This window comes from Castor canadensis, chromosome 5 (genome assembly GCF_047511655.1).
Source record: "Castor canadensis chromosome 5, mCasCan1.hap1v2, whole genome shotgun sequence".
Lineage (NCBI taxonomy): Eukaryota > Metazoa > Chordata > Mammalia > Rodentia > Castoridae > Castor > Castor canadensis.
In genome coordinates, this window is record NC_133390.1 from 138,792,835 (window position 1) to 138,813,043 (window position 20,209).

The 20,209-nt window shown below is 37.6% G+C and overlaps 1 protein-coding gene and 1 pseudogene across 2 annotated transcripts in view; one reads left to right on the forward strand and one right to left on the reverse strand.

Moving 5' to 3' along the window:
• Window positions 1–17: 17 nt before the first annotated feature.
• Dzank1 (double zinc ribbon and ankyrin repeat domains 1) overlaps window positions 18–20,209 on the forward strand; it is a 106,739-nt gene continuing 86,547 nt past the window's right edge. Inside the window, exons 1-6 of one of the 2 annotated variants that reach the window (XM_074074254.1) lie at window positions 18–211; window positions 1,844–1,960; window positions 5,232–5,385; window positions 11,828–11,942; window positions 14,395–14,491; window positions 15,764–15,888. In XM_074074254.1, the coding sequence (XP_073930355.1) occupies window positions 1,852–1,960; window positions 5,232–5,385; window positions 11,828–11,942; window positions 14,395–14,491; window positions 15,764–15,888 (600 nt within the window). In that variant the 5' untranslated portion in view covers window positions 18–211; window positions 1,844–1,851. Of the gene's footprint in view, window positions 212–1,843; window positions 1,961–5,231; window positions 5,386–9,184; window positions 9,814–11,827; window positions 11,943–14,394; window positions 14,492–15,763; window positions 15,889–20,209 lie in introns of those variants that run through there. The other variant, XM_074074255.1, reaches the window with a different exon arrangement.
• On the reverse strand, window positions 8,148–9,189 carry LOC109678656 (lysosome membrane protein 2 pseudogene; annotated as a pseudogene).

Here is a 20,209-nt window from a genome sequence, read left to right on the forward strand (position 1 = left end):
AAGTCTTTGGAAAAAAAATCCTGTCTGGTCTAGTCTTTTCGTCGAGCGCAAGGGGAGGGGCTAGTTGCTAAGAAGCCGATTTTCCCGCCAATCATCTGCTCAGTTCCCAGTGGGCAGGGCACGGCTCGCAGCGTCTGTGGTAACCTTGTCGGCCGGGAAGGCGGAGGCCAAAGGCGGTGAAAGGCTGGTGACCCATTTGGGGGCTGCGCAGGTGCCTCACCTTGGGCTGGTGTGTGTGGGAGTGGTTCCTGATCTCGGTCCCCCAGGCTGGAGGAGAGGGCCTCCCTCACCGCATCCGAAAGGATGCAGGCCTCTCTTAACTGGCCCGTGGGCTCGAGAACCAGACAGGGCTGGGGATAGGGGGACGGGGGACTGGGGAGGACAGGGGGGCGGGGGATGCAGCAACGAAGTGGTCCAGGAGGAGGGAGCTGGGAGGTGGTAGTGAGATGTCATTGACCGTACGCTGCAATTTGCACCTAGCAGATTGTCCTCTTTCTCTAACCCCTCTGCGTGAGGCCCACTGGCCACCCCAACCTCCCCTAAGGACAGCTACGAGTCCCCACGCAAGAATTAGCCCCCCTCCAACTATGTTTATTTAGAACCAATTTTCCGAGCATTTTTATTTTAACTACCCTTTGTTAGAATGGAAAGTACTGTTTGTGCAAGTCCTCCCACGTCCAGCCTCAGTTCCGTAAGATCAATTGCTGCTCTATCAGGACCTGCAGTTCATGTTCTTGGCCCTCGACCTAGAACTACCCAAAAAGGCATTGAGCTCACCTACTAAATTTAGCCATCCCACTTTAGAGATTATAGTCTGACAAAACCCAAACCTCAGAGATGTTTTGAGCAGTGTTAGAATTGCAACAACCAAAACTGAAAAGACTCCAGAAACAGCTTTAATGTGTAACCACAAATTGATAAATAAGTTTATATAAGTACACAGAAAATCATAAATAATAAAATGAGGATGCAAAAATACTATAAAAGTTGAATTAATATGTAGATTATAATAGAGTAATTATGTATCCATAACCACTGACCTTTGAAAAGGCAATATATAGTTGGAAATGGTTTCTGTACTAAGGGCAGAGTTTTTTATTTTGTTCCCCTGAAATCTTCTATGTATTCAAATTTATGACACCCACCCCAAAAGAGACTGTAAGGTCTCCCTACTGATTGTTAATTATTTATAAATATAGTAGAAGAATGGGAGGCTTGTTTGTTGGGCACTGTTTATATCCTTGCCAACTTCCTTTCCACTGAGAGGTGATGTTTATAGTCCTTCCAAAGTGTCTTTGCAGCTTTCAAATACCAAAACCACTGTGGTGACAAAGGTAGGGAATGGAGCTTTCCCAAAGGAGTTGGTTTTAAATTAACATTTCTTACTACAGATGACTTATTTTGTTACCCATGTATGATGCTATTCCCAGAAGTGATGACTTTTCTTGTGTGATGACTTGCCAAAGATAGTACAGTAGCTGGAGACAGGAAAGGGTGATACTGATTGTAGGGAACTGAAGTCTGGGCATTCATGGTGGTCTCTGCTTTGCCTTATTCATTGAATTTGACCATTCATAGTAACAATGTTTCCCCATTTCATTCATTCATGATCTTCTCTTATAAGTAAGGTGTTTAGGTAATCCCCCTCCCATAAGACCGCAACAGCAAAAATAAAACTGAAATGTAATAATTATTTAATAATGTAATAATTATTTAAATTAAAGATGCTCTCTTTAGGTTTTATTAGTTTTGCTGCATTTAAATGAGGTACTGCTCTTGAGTTTTGTGTTCAGCTATAGATGTATGATGGAATTTATTTTTATCTAATTTATTTTGCTATAAGGAGAGAATATGACTGCTGGTTCAGTGTGTGCCCCTCAGATCATACCACTACGAGTGCCTGAGCCTGGAAAAGCTAACAATGAAATTGATAACAATACTCTTTTGGAAATGAAATCCGGTAGGAATCACGTGTATCTGAAATTGTTAAAAATTACATTGTCATACTTTTTGTGTTCATGATGTTGTTGATTTATCTCTTTGCATAGTTTCTATAATCCAAACTTCAGGAACTTTGTAAAATTTCTACAAAAATGTTTTATATATATATATAGATAGATAGATAGATAGATAGATAGATAGATAAAAATGGTTAGCATTGACTGAACTTTTACTTGTATTGGTACATAGTTGCAATACTATCTTGACACACCTTAGCCAAGGTAAGATGTACCCTTGCTTCCCCAGACTTTCCCAAGATGCTCATTATTTTGCTGGGATAATAAATTTGACCTTCTAATACAGGCTTTCTAATGAATCACTGTTTGATAACTTCTAGTGACCTTGGGCGCATTAGTCTTTTTGAGTTTCAGTGTTGCCATGGTAAGATAGGATAATCATTTCTAACAGTTAGTGCCACAGTGAGGATAAGATGAGTTGGTATATATGAGATGCACAGGGCCTGACATATAGTAAAAAAAGTCTTAACTTTCATTACACAAATAAAGCAATGGATATAATATTTATTCTTCAAACTCTTTTTTTTTCAGTATTCTTTTTTTTTAAATTTTATTATTCATATGTGCATACAAGGTTCTTCAAACTCTTAAATATACTTGTTTGTGTATATATTTGTACATAATTAACTTAGGAAAGCTTATAACATACAAACAAATATTTGTATGAAAACACTGAGTTTCCAGTTTTATAACTGAAATATTTACAAACTATTCATCTGCATTTTAGTATGATCCCTGTGCTCCCTAGACCAAGAATTCCAAATAATAATATGCTACATTGTACTATGTCTTCCTTTATCTTAAAAGCTAATATGAAGCCAGGTGCCGGTGGCTTCTGCCTACAATCTTAGCTCAGATCAGGAGGATAGTGGTTTGAGGCCAGCCCCAGCAAATAGTTCATGAGAACCCATCTCAAAAACATAACCAGAGCGAAATGGACTGGAGGCATGGCTCAAGCTGTAGAGTGCCTGCTTTGCAAGTGCAAAGCCCTGAGTTCAAACCACAGTCCCGCCAAAAAATAAAAGAAAAAGAAAAGCTAATATCTGATTTAAAAAATCATAAAGCAAAATTAGAAATTTAATATATGTGCTATAACTCTTAGGAAAAGTTGAATGATTTTTGACAAATGGTGATATGAATCAAAACTCTGTAATGTGTAAATGTCAAATACATAAAGAGATCCCACAGTTCAATACTAAAAAGAAAAATAGTCAATAAAAGAATAGATACCAAAACACATTTTAGGAAAGGAAATATAAATGTCTTTTATCCAAATTAAAATATGCTTTACTCATTCCTTCACCTGCTCACTGGGCAGAACTTATCTCTTGCTTAATTTACTGTGTAGCACTGAATCACTATCTGACAAACTGTATTGTTTCTTTACTGTTTATATGTCCCTCAAATATAAGCTCCATGAGAGCAGGGAAATTGGTCGTGTCTGTGTCCCTGGTGCTTAGAACAGTGTCTGATAAATGATAGGCACCTAGGAAGCATTTTTGTTTAATGAGTAAGTGAATCTTACTCAAAAGCAAGAAAAGGGGCTAAGGATATAGTTCAGTGGTAGAGAATGTGACTGCCCTGCACAAGGCCCTGGGTTTGATCGCCCAACATCACCAAAAAAAAAAAAAAATCCAGAGTAAAGCTACAAGTACAATTTTTTTACCTTGAAAATTAGCAAAACTAAAAAGGAAAAATTGATACCATATTATATATGGGAGATTGTGCTGTACAGGTACTTTCATGCCTTGACATGTGTATGGTAGAGTAAATTACTTAATTTTCAATGGTAGGCAGTTTGGAAACACTAATCAAAATTACAAATGCACTTATCTTTGTTTTCCTTTATTGTTCTGCTCAGTGAGGGTACATTGTGGCATTTACAAAAGTTCTTACAATGTATTAAATGTATCATACTTGAATTTACCCACCCCACAGCTCTTCTTTATCTCCCCCTCCCCCGATTCCTGGAACAGTTTCAACAAGTATCATTTTTGCATTTACATATATGTGTACACATTTTTTGCATGTATTCATCCTCCTATCCCCTTTCCCCGCCACCTCCCCCTTCCCACTGTTACCAACCCTCCCTATCTTTTGACTCGGCGATACTAGTTCTACATTTGTTTTTTTTACAAAATTACTGATTTCAAAAGAAAAAGAAAAAAGAAAAGGAAAATGTAAGCAGCCTAAATATCCATCTGTAGAGAAGTAGTTAAATTATTATTCATCTATATAAGAGTGTGATACAGGGCTGGAGGCATTGTTCAAGTGATAGAGCACTTACCTAACAAGCATGAAGCTCTGAGTTCAAATGTGAGTAACCCCCCAAAAAGTGTGATACAGCCATAATAAAGAATGAGGAAGCTCTTTATGTGCTAAAAATAAGACAATATTCACTTTGTTAAGTGAAGCAAAGAAATACGTGGAATAAGGTGTTTTATTCCACTCTTGGTGCAAAAAAGAAGTGGGAAATAAGATTATGTGCCTGTATGCTTGCATAGCTATAAAATATTTTTGAAGGATACTCAAGATCCCATTGGTTGCCTGTGGGCAGCTGGTGTGAGGGTTGAGAGGAGGAATTTTCATCATATAGCCATTTTTAACCATTTGAATTTTGAATCATATCAATTTATGTTTAATTTTTTCCTAAGAAGTATAGGAGTCATTTCCTGAGCCCAAATTTTAAGAAAAAGTAGCTTCTTCTTTTGATATGAATGATGTTGTCTTAAAATTGATCCCTGTTCTATTTGTATCAATGACCTATTGGAGACACAATAGGGTAGAGTAGTTAAAGAGCAGGGGCTATGGATCTAACCTAGCAGAAGTCAAATTACAACTCCACTTTTTTTTTTAACAAGTTTGTTATTTTCTTGGGACTCTGTACCTCATCTATAAAATGGGTGTAAAATAGGATCTGTCTCATAGAGTTGTATAGATCTGTGCTAGCGAATTATTATTGTTATTATAATTACTGTTAGATTGTTAGTTACTCATTTCCTTTAAATCATATATATATATATATACATATACATATATATATACACATTATATATACATATACATATATATATGTACACATTATATATATATATATATATATATATACATGTATATATATTAAAAACTCTCCCTTATTCTCTTCTTAAATGACTGGGCATTGATTAGGGACTTACTAATTAATTACAGTTATCTTGCTTTGGATTTTTTCAGACACTCCAGATGTCAACATATATTACACCCTGGATGGAAGCAAACCTGAGTTTCTAAAAAGAATTGGTTATGGTGAAAATAATACATTTAAGTATACAAAACCTATTACTCTCCCTGTTGGAAAAATACAAGTTAAAGCTATTGCAGTCACTAAGTAAGTTAAGAACATGGTGATCAAACTGATTTATAATATAATAACATTGTTGTAATTATATTTATTTCTTCCTATGAGAATCAGTGCTACATTAGAAAGGCACTTATGAAAAAGTTATTTTTTTCCTTTGGTACTGGGGTTTGAACTCAGGGCTTGGCATTTGCTAGGTGAATGCTCTATCAAAGGAGCTATGCTGCCAGCCCAGAAGAAGTTATTTTAATTTCAGCATATATGTAAGTTTTGTGTTTTATCTGTCTTTTATTGAGGCATACTATAAAGTGAACAAATCATAGGTATACAGCTCAAAAAGTGTTATGTATACTAATATTGTTTTTATTTCAAATTCCCTTAGAACTTTGGGGTTCTAAGAAGAAAGAGCCTTTCTAGGGCTGGGAACCTCTAAAGATCTTCATCTGACTTTCAGGAAACCACTGTGTTTAGTGGATGGTTCTTTTATTTCCTACTTTTGGGCCTACAACCACCACCACCATTGTGTATTTCATTTGGTTTTGACTTAATTGACCTTCAAAGCTACTGTCATTTCAGCATGGTAGACATTTGCCACTATATTTTTTTTCCCTTTGCTACTCTGACTTTTTCCCACTTTCAAATATAGAAATACCACTTAATTTGGGAACCTTCACCATATGTTGTAGGTAAGAAAATCTCAAATTTTTAGCAAATGATAGAATCATTTTGTCATATTGCTTTGGCCATAATCTGGGAACCCATTTAAGTCATACCAAATACCTGGCACCCCAGGTATTTTAAAAAGACTCCCCAGGCTCTCACTGCTGGCTGAATTATTACATGGCTTTTTGAGAGGAATTACAACTTATCCACCAAAGATTATTGCTTTGGCATTTGGACATTTAAGAAAAATAATAAAATGAAACAAAACAAGCCCTTCAAATATGTCATTTTTTACTTATTAAATATAAGATTATTTATAGAGTAGAAAATTCTTTTCTCACTTGCCAACCACTTTTATCAAGTGGCTAAACTATCAACTATCATTAAGAATTAAGAAGCTGCCTCGAGTTTAATCCCCAATACTGCCAAAAGAAAAAAAAAGGAATTAAGAAACTAAGTACTCTAGTACTCTGGTCGGCCTAATGCTATAAGGCCCCTGTAGAGGCGGCAGCTAGTAGCCAGAGAAAGAAGTAAGTTAATGACTCCTTTTTTGGAGGTGGTAATAAAGCTTTCCAGACAGTCTAAAAAAACAAGATCATTCATTATGCCTCCTACCAACTTGCTCTGTACCCACTAAGTCTCTATTCTGAAGAATACTGTTAGTATGTCAGATGTATTCAGCTCAGGGAAGGTGTTTATACCAAAATTTTTGAAAAATTCAAAAAAAGTAGTGTTTGTTTAGGCTTGTATAAAATAGTTATTTTTGGAAATTATATCAATTTCTAGGTACTTAAAGTAATTAGTTTTTTATAAGGGAACAAATGACTTTGAATGAGACTATTAACAGTTAAAGGTCCATTACCATATCAAAACAGGGAAAATTATGATCATGAAGTTTTGGATGACATAGGAAAATATTTATGATACAACAAGTGAAAAAGTTAGTATACAAGTGTATACTATGTTATTTTAACTATGTTTAAAAATGCACGGAGAAAAGACTAGAAGAAAACATTCCAAACTTTAGCAGTCATTGCCTTTGGTGAAGTAGTTGTGTATGTTTGCTTTTTTCTTCTTGAAAATTTTAACGGCTTCAAAAATTTAACAGTGAGCATCACTTTTATGGTAATAAATAAAGGAATAAATAATAAACAATAACTGAAATTATCATATAGCCAGTGCTTCTCAACCTTGGCTGCTCAATCAGATAGCTATTGCTGTAACAAACCACTGTGAAACTTAGTGTCTTAAAAGAATAGCCATTCTTTGCTTATTATTCTGTGAGTCAGCATTTTAATGTGTATTCAGCAGGTTGGTTCTGCTCGTCTTGCCTGGTATCGTTAATGTGAATACAGTTTGTTTTTTTTTTAGAGCTCATCTTGAAATGGATGTTCCAGGAAAGCATGACTTGAATGTCAGATGTTAGTTGCTTGGCTATTGATTAATCCCTATATTCCAGTATGTTTTCCATGTGGTGCCTCAGTTTCAAGAGTAGGCGCCACAATGTTTTTCTAGTCTGTGCTTGTGTCACATTTGCTAATGTTTTCTTGACCAAAACAAGTCACATGGCCATACCCAACATCAATGTGGGAGGGGATTCTACAAAGGAATGGAGGCAGGAAGGCCTGGTGCATTGAAGACTGTTACTGTACCAATCTACCACAGGTGCACATTAGAATCACACAGGGAGCTTTTCATATTCCCTATGCCCAGCCCATACCCAGAGCAATTACATAACAGTCTTTTGCGGTGGGACCAATACATCATTATTTTTCAAGTTTCCAAGTCATTCCAATATGCAGCCAATATTAATATCTCTGTTCTTGGCATACAAGCCAGGTGAAGATCAATCCCAAGAACATGCGCTGCACCATGATGATGTAGGGTATGTTGGTGACAAAGTAGGGTTAATCACAGACATTAGATGACTCATAGTCTCTTTTTCAATGAGAACAATCTCACTGAGATACATCACTAGGAAAACCATGGTTCTAGTGTTTCCAGTTTCAATAAAGTAATCTTATTTTTATATAGTGAAAGTGATAATAAAGTTTATTAGGAAAGGAATACACTTTAGTAGATTGAAAGTAGGTCATCTTGAGAATGAGAACAAGAATGATCAAAGTCATCTAACTTCTGTCATAAATGTTGATTTGGCACCTCTTGGCTGGTCTTGGGATAATTGCAGCCAAAAGATTAATGTCTACAGATGTCTCACAATCTTTCTTATTTGGATGCATGCCTTCCGTGGCAGAAACAAATACCTTGTCTGGTTGGTAAAAGTGTGGGAAAAACATGATAATGGGTTTACCATTCTTGCAGTTGCTGACACTCAACTGTCTTGAGCCCAGGCCATTTCTTTCAGATAGACAGAAATCAGAGTTATTGGCTAATATTTCTGTGAGTACCTTATACCAAAAGGTAGACATTCCCTGTACGCTCTCAAAGCCACTGAAGGTTATGTACACTCACCTGTAGAAGACAGATGGAGATATATAAAGGACATTGTCTTTGGCTATTAAAGGGTGAAAAGAATACCCATACATTCCATTAATCACATTGCACTTGTCTGTTCTACACTAATCTGGTGATGTTTTTCCATTCTACCCCACAATCTTTGTAAAGTTAAGGTAATTGTCTTCTCCAGTTAGAAAAACAGTCTCTATCAATAACATTTTTCTTATAGAACAGGCCCAAACTGGGGGAGATCTAGGGACTGAAAATGTGGATGAGACAAGATCTCATCTTTGTAGCCCCAGAGCATTTCCTCATACATGTGACTCACAAACATCTGTTGATAGGTTTTCAGCATGCCCTCAAAGATCTCCCTGAGGAATTGGACCTGAGCCCATTCTGTGACAATCAATACAGGAATATTTAATGTTCTCATTAGGTTAATTTTAGGGTTTACACAGATTGGTTTCATTAAAAAACATATGCCATATTACTAACAGCAGATATTGTTCCCATTATCTCCAAATTGAACATTTGCTTTGTCTCTGAGTTCCCTGTTAGGTATATAACCCCACTTGTAGCTGAGGAGTTCCTATAAGAATCTCCAAATTGGTGACATTGAAGAAATAAAACTGAGTGTACATAGGCAGAGGTGGCTTCTTCCAGGAGTCAAATATCTCAGTACCATTCCATTCTACCATATTCTAGGAGGAACAAACAAACAGACAAAAACAAAGGAGACTTAAAAATGTAAGACCCTTGGCTTTGAACATGATGCAGAAGGAGGGACCCTCCTAACTCTGGCCTCCTACCTCACTTGCTTTAATTATTTTAGAGATATTAACTTCAGTCTCTTGAGAGCAGTCTTCTCATTTGACCAATAGGGTCCACTACCCTATCAAGCCATAGGTCTTCAAAAAATATTTGTGGCAAAGGAGGGATGCTGGAGACATAGCTCATGGGTGGGAACATGGTGTGGCTTTATTGACTCTGTTATTTTTAAAGATCCCTCTGTGGCTCTCTTGGCTGGGATAGATAGATTATCAGCCTTAGCTGGGTTCCCCAGACCTTTCCTAGTCTAGTTGCAATAGGAGAGATAACATGGACTTGAAGGAGTAGAAAAGCTGGTGAAAACCAGGCTTCTACTCAGTGTTACCTTAGTGTGGGATGAAAGGCACACATGGATTCTTGTGATTGTCCATGATTTGAATGATACCTGGCTGGAGATGTTTGCGATATTATGGAAGTGTGCTAATAAGCAGGACGTTTGGATCTTGAATGTCATACTTGGGGCTAAAGGCAAACATACAGAAGAGCTGGATCCTGAGATGAATGAATTAAGTGAGTACTTCATATAAGGGCTCATCTATATGTGCATCCAGACTTACGAATCTGAAAATTTAGTTTTGTTATTCTTAAAAAAGTACTTCTCCAAAGGTTAGCCACTTGTGAGCTCTTTGGCCAGTGAACCTACAAGTGTCCACTGATTACAGAAAGCCAAGGATGTTATACTTAAAATATCACTAACGGACTGGGGGTATGGATGAAGCAGTATAGTGCTATCCTTGCAAATGCAAAGCCCTGAGTTCAAACCCCAGTACCACCCAAAAAATACATTGTCACTTATAAATAGATAATGGTTGTTTAGGTGAATTGCATATTTCTGAGAATTTTTCTTTGTCTTTTAAAATACAGCTTAAAACTTTTATATTGCTTAATAGTAAACATTTCTCAACTGTTTTGGAATTGATGTTTATGTATTCCAGAATATTTATATAAAGAAATCTAAGCCTTTTGGGACACTTATTTACTTAAAGTTTCAAAACATTTAAGAAATGTTAATATATAACAAAAAGAAAGAAAATATAAAATATAAATAAGAAAGAAATATAAATTATATAAAAAAGAAAAACAGATGTGTAAGAAATGCAAGAATTAAAAAAAAGGAAAAGAAAAACGATTAAAATCTTAGAATTGTAGAAGAGGACTGGCAGAGTGGCTCAAGTGGTAGAGCCTAGCAATTGTGAGATTAAGTTCCAGCCCATGTACTGCCAAGAAATTGCAGAAGAAATGTTAGTGAAGTAGAAAAAATTCATCAAAGACCAGCATGAAAATCAATAAGAGCAAGGCAGACTAAGGACCCTAAAGAAAGCAGATAATTGAAATATAAAAGGTAGTGAGTGTCTGGGCAGATCAACAAGAATTACAGGCTGTGAGTGTCCAATTAGACATAATCATGTACAGAGAAACTTCAGAAGCTATGCTCCAGTTGTGTACTTTCAATATGAGTGGGTCAGGGTGATAGTTAAAACATATCACATAAATATACAAAGTGCTGCAGTGATGATATGGCAGAGGCTTCTGGCTGTCCTCTAATATGTATTTTTCCTTTCTGTGATAATGGAGCCTGTAATTTTTAGCCAGATTCATAGTTCCCTAGAAGATCTTTTCTAATCCCCCTTGCTGCTAGCTAGAGGCATATCACTAAGCTGTACCAGTGGATTTATGTAGAAGTGATGTGTGCAACTTCCAGAGTGTGCCTTTAAAGGGAAGAGGCTTGGGTACTGCTTCCCATTGGCTAGAATGTGGATGTGGTTGTTAACCATGTTGGATTACAAGGACAAATGCAATGTCTCAGGGATGGTGGATAGAAACTCGGTATCAGGTCCCTTTCATAACAATACCTCTGTACCATCTCTGGACTGCTTATACCCTATTGTTTTTGTCTTGTTTAAGCCATTATTGTTTTGATTCTGTGTTACAACAACCAATCCTGTATCCTAATATACAAGGGAAACATGTCAAGCAGAGAACCTGTACAAGAATACAGGTGATCAACAGGGTTGACAATATCAAGCATCAGTGAGTGCATGGACAACTGGAATCCTCAGATAATGCTGGTGGAGTTATATGTGTTTGAGAGAGAGAGAGAGAGACAGACAGACAGCAGAGAGAGACAGAGAGAGACGGGGGAGAGGGGACAGAAGAGGAGAGGAGAGGAGAGGAGGCACTGCATTTGTGAAGAAAGACACTGTATCGGAAATTCAGCCCTGACAGCTGATGGCACCAAGTGAAAGAGCTCAAATGAAAGCTACCCAGATAAGCCCAGTTAATCCACAGATTGGTATTATAAGGGACTATGTTTGGGGGGTAGTTTCTTACACAGCAATACAGATAACCCAAATGAGAATAAGGTAAAGAAACACTGTACAAACTATGTTTTGATTTCTCTAATTTAAAACAATAACTTTAGTAGCTGTGTTAAGGGATTTTTAAATAGAGTCATATTAATTGCTAGCTACCATTTCTTTGAATCTTTAACAGTTTCTTTCTTTCTTTCAAAATGATTTTTCAGAGACTGCAGGCAGAGTAGAATTGTAACAAAGGTTTTTCAGGTAGACTACGAACCACCAAAGATAGTCTCTTCAGAGGATGACATTGAAAATATTCTCAAAGGTTCTTCAAAGCAGGCAAGTAATGAAACCATAATATGTGCAGATTGTCACTGTGTTCTTGGTTCCTTCTTTTTCAGTAGGTACGTCTTCCCTTTCATTATATCACATCTGCTCACAGTTATACTCTTATAATTGAAGTCAGTTTCAATCATTACAAAGTATCTTCATTGATTTCTCAGTCTTGGGTGAAGCCTTCCTCTACCCCCTGAAGATTAGAATTCTTATCCAGTGTCACTGCGCAGTCTTCAGTGACTCTTCCTTACCCATAGAAGAAACCTTTAGCCTGCCATTTAAGTAATTAGTTTCCGTCATTTGTCAACCTTTGCTTTGTTTGACATCCCCTGCATAACTCCAACTAAACTACACTGTACTGTTTTTATCAATGCACTAGGCCTTCTTCTTTTAAAAATGCATATAATTACTTTGCTCCTTGTCAGCTTTTCCTGGGCACTGTAAGTGCCAACATGACAGAAGGCATAGCTGCAATACTCATAGGCTGCTCAGCGGTAGGTGGGAGAGGGTGATGAGTATATGCTTGGTGAATAGAATAATCAGGCAAGTAGAAGTCCCCAGTAGGTATAGACTTCGATTATATTGAAATCTTCATCCCCAAATATCTGAGAAACCTCGCCTCTTTGCTTTTTCCTTATTTTATTTTTTACTTTTTAAATTTTCATTTTATTGTTGCACTGAGGGTACATTGTGACATTTGCAAAAGTGCTTATAACTTATTTTAATTAAATTTGCCCCCTCCATCATTTTCCTTTATCCCCCTCCCTCTATTAGAATAGTTTCAATAGATCTCATTTTTCCATTTTCACAATGAGTACATGATATTTCCACCATATTCACCCTTTTATACCCTTTCCTTATATCCTCCCACCTCCCACTGGTACCAACCCCCAGACAGGACCTGTTTTACCTTCCTGTCCTGCGTTTTTGAAAAAAGACATTTTTGTTTAAGATACCATCACAGGGAGTTTCATTATGACATTTCTGTATATATGTATTGCATCCCACATTGGTTCATCCCCTCCACTTTTCTTCTTTCTACCCTAGTCCTCTAATTTAAGGTAATTTCAATAGGTTTAAAAATTCTATACTCATTCTTGTGTAGAAAGTACATCAAATTCACCTTCTTTCCTTCCTACTTTTACTGTCTTCCTCCCTTTAGTGCCCTCCACTTAGTGTGGCCTGTTTTTCATTCTTGTCCTTCATTGTTTAGGTGTCTGTTCATTGTTCAGTGGAATTTTTGCCTTGCTATATACCTGTACATGCATTATGCTTAACTCAATGTAACCTCCCCCTCCACTGTAATTCCTCACCCTTTTCCCCCATCTTGTGTGTTTAACAGTTTTCAGCTTGTTTCTTTGTGTCTTGTTCCTACACAGATTGATGTACTTCATTATTATTCACTATCTTTGTTTCCATCTTTTCCTCTTCCCTTGGTCTCCTATATCAGTCCCACTTTTGGATATATGCTCTGTGTATATTTCTATGTATATATGATATTGCTTGTATTTGTTTTGGGCCTATATTCCACATATGAGAGAAAACATGTGGCCTTTAGCTTTCTGAACCTGGCTAACTTCACTTAAGATGTTGTTCTCCAGTTCCATCCATTTACCTGCAAATGATGACATTTCATTCTTTTTTATGACTCAATAAAATTGCATTGTATATAAATACCATATTTTCTTAATCTATTCATCAGTGACCTTACCTCCTTGGAGAGTTCATTTTATCTATCCAAGAAGGCTATTTAAAATCAGTTCCTGCTTTGGATCCATCCATCAGTAAGGTAGAACCAACTAGCAGGGCCAAAGGATGGGTTAGACTATGAGAAGGCAACCAATAAAGAGGACTGAGTCATGAGGGTCTTGTTGGGAGTGACAGGAAATTTATGGAGGTGTCCCTTAAGTTCAGTGGTAGACCTGAGGCCAGAGAGGAGACTGTGGGACCAAATCTGTGGGCACAGGTGTAAGGTAGAACTCTAGTGTGATTGTGATGGACACAGAGACTGGCATATGTCAGCAGGTGCCCAAATATGAATTTAATGCAAAAAGCAAAGACCATGGAAAAGAAAGTCCAGAGAGAAGAATGTTTAAGGACTGTGTGGGTGGGTAAGTATATCTAAATTCTGTCTTGGTCTAACCCCACTCTGTCTTTGCCCCTGGATCTGATGATTCCCCTGATATTACTATCTCCTGTGATTGTGCTATATTCCCTACATGTGCTATAATCTGCCTCCAATCTTGGCCACTTTACATGGTAGGGACTACCACCTAGACAGGCTGCTGACCAAGCAGCCAAGGTACAAAGCTTCCAGAGTAAAGGGAAACAGAGGTCACTTTGTAGAAACTGCTGTAAGAAATGTACACCATGGCACTAACTCTATCATGTGACTTTTAATTTTCACATTCTAAATGGGCGTAAATCAAATGACTTGCAATCTCTCCACTCCTAGGAATTAAAAAATGGATTTGATGGGCCAAAACTAAAGAAGAAATATAAGAATGCTGACAATAAATCTAGTTGGAATGTTAACCTTAGGAAGTTTCCAGGTAAGATGTGATAGAACAAAGGTAAAATTTAATATTCTAAACTCACCAAACAGGCTCACTGTGTGTTCACTGCACATTTTCTTATGTGCAGGGTGTTGGAATAAGAGAACAAAAATGGGCTATAATTTGAGTTTTCATACTGTCCTAGCTAATAGGTTAAGACCATGAGAGATAATCACATAGTCCAATGAAGTTATATTTACTGATTGATTGCATTGAGGCAGCTCACATATCAGGGAGCCATGGTGTGCTTCACCAAACAAAGGAAAAAAAAACAATTAAAGGGTTGGAGGAAGAGTGGAGTTTGGGAAAAATTTAAATAAAATCAGAGTTTCAAAGCAAAGCTAGGACATGTGGGAAGGGGTCAACATCAGCTATGGACTGAGGTTTCTGTTACTTGGTAATTACAAAGGTACACATGAAATGTGTTCAGAGAACACCAGGATTGGAAATTAAGACTGCTTCTTTATAACAAAGTGACAGATCCTGCAGGCAAGAGTCGGGTTCTTACTAATGTGATTTCAGACAACAAGCTTCTTATAATCTGTGACTTTAGAGAACAAGCTTTCTAGTAATAAGCAATAGTCACTCAAAGAACAGGGTATTGACTGGGTGTGGTAGTTCATGCTTTTCATCCCAGCTATTTGGGTGGCAGAGATCAGAAGGATCGTGGTTTGAGGCCAGCCCTGGCAAAAAGTCAGTGAGACACCTTCTTAACAAATAAGCTGGGTGTGGTGGTTCATGTCTGTAATCTCAGATAAGCAGGAGGCATAGGCAGGATGAGTTCAGTCTGAGACCAGCCCAGGCAAAAAGTGCAAGACCCTATCTAAAAAATAACCTAAAACAAAAAAGGCTGAGGAGTGGCTCAAATGGTAGAGTGATTTCTGCCTAGCATGATCAAGGCTCTGAGTTCAAACCTCAGTACTGCCCTTCCCTATTCACCAAAAAGAAGAGAAGGGCATTATGAAATTTTTCATCTACAATATGTCTTGCTAACCTTGCCTTGGATTGATCTGTGTTTTTCTAGACTGACAGTGGAATGTTGTACAATGTAGCAGGGAAGATTATTTTCTCATTCTGGGTTTATTATTTCTTTCTTATTTCTAAGTCGCTGAAGTGGGGAGGATGGCTCTTTATGTAATTTTTACTTCTGGGGAAAGAATGTGATGGTAGTGCTCCCTTATTAGAAGGTTTCCAATGATGGAGACATATTTTCATGGTTTTATGTGATTACAGATGCTCACAGAACAATTTTTTAAATTACAATTATAGATCTCGAGGTAGGTGAAAGAATGGACCCCAAAACTCTGAAAGATCTTCGTTTCTTAGAGAGTCCACTGGAAATCCCAGCCTGCCGTGAAGGATCAGGTTCTAGACCATCCACCCACCTGTCCCAGGTAACCTAAGGAAAATCTTTAGGGTCCTAAAATACCTTCCATATTTTGAATGCTTCATTTGAAATACCTTAAGGCAGCATCTCACAGGATTTTGACCATGTGCCAGGCACTGTTCCAGAACTGGGTATACTATATTGGATAGGAAAAGTCTATAATCATAGAGATGACATTTTTTTTGCAGTGCTTGGGGCTTGAACTCAGGGCCTACATCTTGAGGCACTGTGCCAACCCTTTTTTGTGATGGGGTTTTTCAAGATAGGGTCTCATAGAACTATTTGCTTGGATTGGCTTTAAGCCGCAATCTTCCTGATCTCTGTTGTCTTGAGTAGATAGAATTATAGGCATAAGCCACTGGCACCTGGCTAGAGATGGCATTTTATTGGCATTTTGAGCAGTTAGATAATAATCAAGTGAATAATCACAGAAAAATTTGAAATGGTATTGTCATAAACAAGATAGACCGAGTGATGAGATAGAGTAGTGGTTCTCAATGTGGGAGCCCTATACTACAGCTTCATAATCACATTGGAACTTATTTGAAAAAGCACATTCTCAGGCCCACCAGACCTGAATCAGAGACTCTGGGCATTGGCCCAGTAATCTGCATTTTGCATGTCCCGTCTTCTGATATATACAGAGGTCTGGCAGCCCCCAATATAGGAATATTCTTGGAAGAAGAACTAGAGTCATTCTGAATTCGGGTGATAAGAGAGGTCTTCCCTGAAGAGGTGACATTTGAATTGAGACTTCAAGGGTTTCTCCATCCCTGCCAAGGTCTTATGAAAGGCACTAAGCAATAGTTATAATAAGGACAGCAAAATGAGAGATAGCAAGGAAGCTGGTGTGGAACACGAGCAAGGTTTAAGATGTGGTGGGATGGCTCACAGCACCTAGAACTGTATTTCTCAGCATGGCTATATGTTACAATTACCTGAGGCATTTCAAGTCAATCCCAGGGGCATAATCTCAGAAATTCAGACTTACTTGGTCTAAGGTCTGGTGTGGACATGGTTTGTTTTTTAAAATACAACCCCAGTGGTTCTCATGGACAGACATGGCTGATAATCACAGATGTTAATTCCATTGTAAGGAGTTTAGATTTTATTCTAATTGTAAAATGAATCCATTTGGATTCCATATTTAAATAAATGAAATGATAGGAATCTATAATTCTACTTTCATTCAAAAGTTTTCTTTTTGGTTGTAGTATGGGAATTAGACTGTAGGACATTAAAGGTGAACAACATTTTGGAGGTGTTTTCTCAGGCAAGAGATGATGATAACTAGGCCAACTTTGTAAAGGTGGTGAGGATAGAAGTCAGAGGGAGTCCAGACAGGTTTGGCTCCTGATAAATGAGATGAGAAAAAAAGAAGGAGCTAAGGATGACTTTTAGGGTTTTGGCCTAAGCATATGGAGATGATGGTATCATTATCTGAAATGGGGACTAGGAGAGAACAGCATGTGTTCAAGGGCTTATCAGACATCTAAATGGGGATGTTAAATAGTCTGTTGACTGTGCAAGTTCAGATTTAGCTGAGCGGTCAGGATTGGAGTATATATTTGGAAATATTCAATATAGAGGTGGTATTTAATGCGTGGATTTGAATGAGCTCTCGTGAAAAGTGTACAGAAAATGAAGAGAAGGTGGTATAAGGCAAAGTGTTCAATTTAGAGGCTGAGTAGAAGAAGAACCTGAGAGGTAGGAAGAAAGCCAAAAGAATATAGTGTCATGAAAGCTAAGAGAAGGAAGAGTTTCAAAGAGAAGGCAGTGATTATCTATGTCATATGCTATTGAGGATTTAAACTAGACAAGGATAGAAAATTGCCCATCGATTTGACAAGATGGATGTGACTTATGACCCTAATAAAAACACTTTTACTACTGAAACACAAGAAAGATGAATTTATAATAATTGTATACTGTTATAGGGCTTTGATTTTTCAGTGTTTATAAAATCCAGCACAGGAGAGCCCTTGCTCCTTCCTCATATTTGAGTTTCAAGAAGAAGGTACCAGGAGTTACATTTTCTTTTTTTATGTTTTTGATGATGCTAGGATTTGAACTCAGGGCTTCATGCTTGCTAAGCAGGTACTCTACACCTTTGAGACACACCCCAACCCTTTTTTGCTTTAGTTATTTTTCAGTTACCTATCAGAATCACCCAGAGGGTGGTTTCTAGCTATCCCCTTCTCTAGTTCTCCTAGATAATCTGAGTCCATAAGTCTGGGATGAAGTCCTCAGACAACTTTTATGATCATCCCAATCTGAGCATCTTGGCTGAGACAAGTTATCCTAATCCTGAGTCTAAGCAATTACCTTCATAACTAGTCTTTAATGCTAAAGTTTAACCCAGTCTGACCTCCTGCATTCTACCATCTGCCCACTCACTGTATTTTTTGGAGAACCACAAAGGCCAGGCCAGAGATCCATAGACCTGATAAGGTCCACTTGCAAACCCCCCTAAACAAAAGGGCAACCATCTATCTACAGTGGAAAATTGCCCTTCCTAATCTGTTACCTGGTTACCAGAGGGACCAACAAGCAACTCATCTCCTGTGGACTGTGTGCAGTAGTGTGACCCAAATAAGAATACTGCTTTTGAAATAAAAAATCTCATTTTGATGAATGAATGTCATAGGACAAAACATAGTATCTAATTTTGAAAAATCTCATGTGGCTGCAATTATTTAAAATGTGTCAAAAAGTTATTTTCCTTGTACATGAATATTTGGATTAATGCCCACTTAATTGTTAGAGTTATTTTCAAGAGGAAAATGAAATAAATAATATATAAGGATTAGGATTCCTAGAAACTTGGGACATAGAAACAAAGACAAAAGTTTGGGGAACTTAATTAGCATCCAGAAATCCAGGGAAATCAGAAAAGTCTCCCACTCTTGTTTTTCATATTGCTAAAAGATTCTTCCCAACATTTCAGCTCCATCCATCTGAGGCATCCTTCAGAAAATATCAGAATTAATGAAACATGTCACTAACCCCAGGGAGACAAGATGTTTCTGAGCTAAGCACTTGTCTTGGGGTTACTTTGGGGCCAAGCAGCAGGGTAGAGATAAATGGCAGATGACATCTGGCTTTTGTGAGATCACAAGGGTGTGGGTTCTGTGATGAGATGGAATGCTCCAGCCAGCTAAGGGGTCACTCTACTTAGCTCAAGATAACCTACTGACAAGGACTGCAGATTCAGTGTTTCCACATCCAGTGAATTTGCACAAGAAGGCAGAGACCTACATCATTTTGTGTAATAACCTAATTTAAAATCATGACAATGAATTCAAATTTTGAAAATACCGTGGGGGCTGATATATGTGATATTCGGTCCAAATGAAACTCAGTGACACAACATATTTGGCCAACAGACAGTTTGTGACTTCTGGCATAGGCCATGTTAGATGTAACACAAAAGCAATTTAAAAACTCCTCTACGGTTTGTGGAGTGGCTCAAGTGGTCGAGTGCTTGCCTAGCAAGCATGAGGCCCTGAGTTCAAACCCTAGTACTGCAAAAAAGAAGTGGAAGAAGAAGAAAGAAGAAAGGAAGAAGGAAGAAGAAGACGAAAGAAGAAAGGAATAAGGAAGAAGAAAGAGAAAGAAGAAGGAGGAGGAGGAGGAGGAGCCTTTAAAACTCTCTGGTCCCCAGTATCTTCATAATTAAGTTGAAATGCTAAGTTTAGCACACAGGTATGGTGGTAGACAAGGAGTTTACAGGAGATAAGTATGCCTGAGTGTAGTACCCATACTGTTAACATGAGCTCAAGCAAGTGATTCAACCTTTCTGAGCCTCAGCATCCCCATTTCAAAAATGGGTATCATATGTGTCTATGGCTATGGTACACTGAGATGGACACAATGTCCTTTCTCTGGAATTTGTGACAAAATGCACAACTGGATCCAATTACAAGGAAACCAAATTAAAGACTATCCTATGTGTTAACTAGGCTTGTTACTCAAAAAAATGTCAAGATCATGAAAGACGAAGAAAGACTGAGGAACTAATACAAATTAGAGGCTACAAAAGAGACATGACAACTAAATGTAAAGTGTGGTACTAGACTAGATCCTAGACCAGGAAAAAATAAACAGCTAAAAGAACACCATTGGCACAACTGATGAAGTCTAAGTTCAGATCTGTGGATTAGATCATAATATTGTGTCACTGTTAACTTTTCTGACTTTGATACACAGTTTTGGAAGAGCAGCCTTGTTCTTGGGAAATGCACACTATGCATTAAGGGGCAAAGGAGCATCATGACTATAGCTTATTATTATTATTTTTTTCATTTTTCTTTTATTATTTATATGTG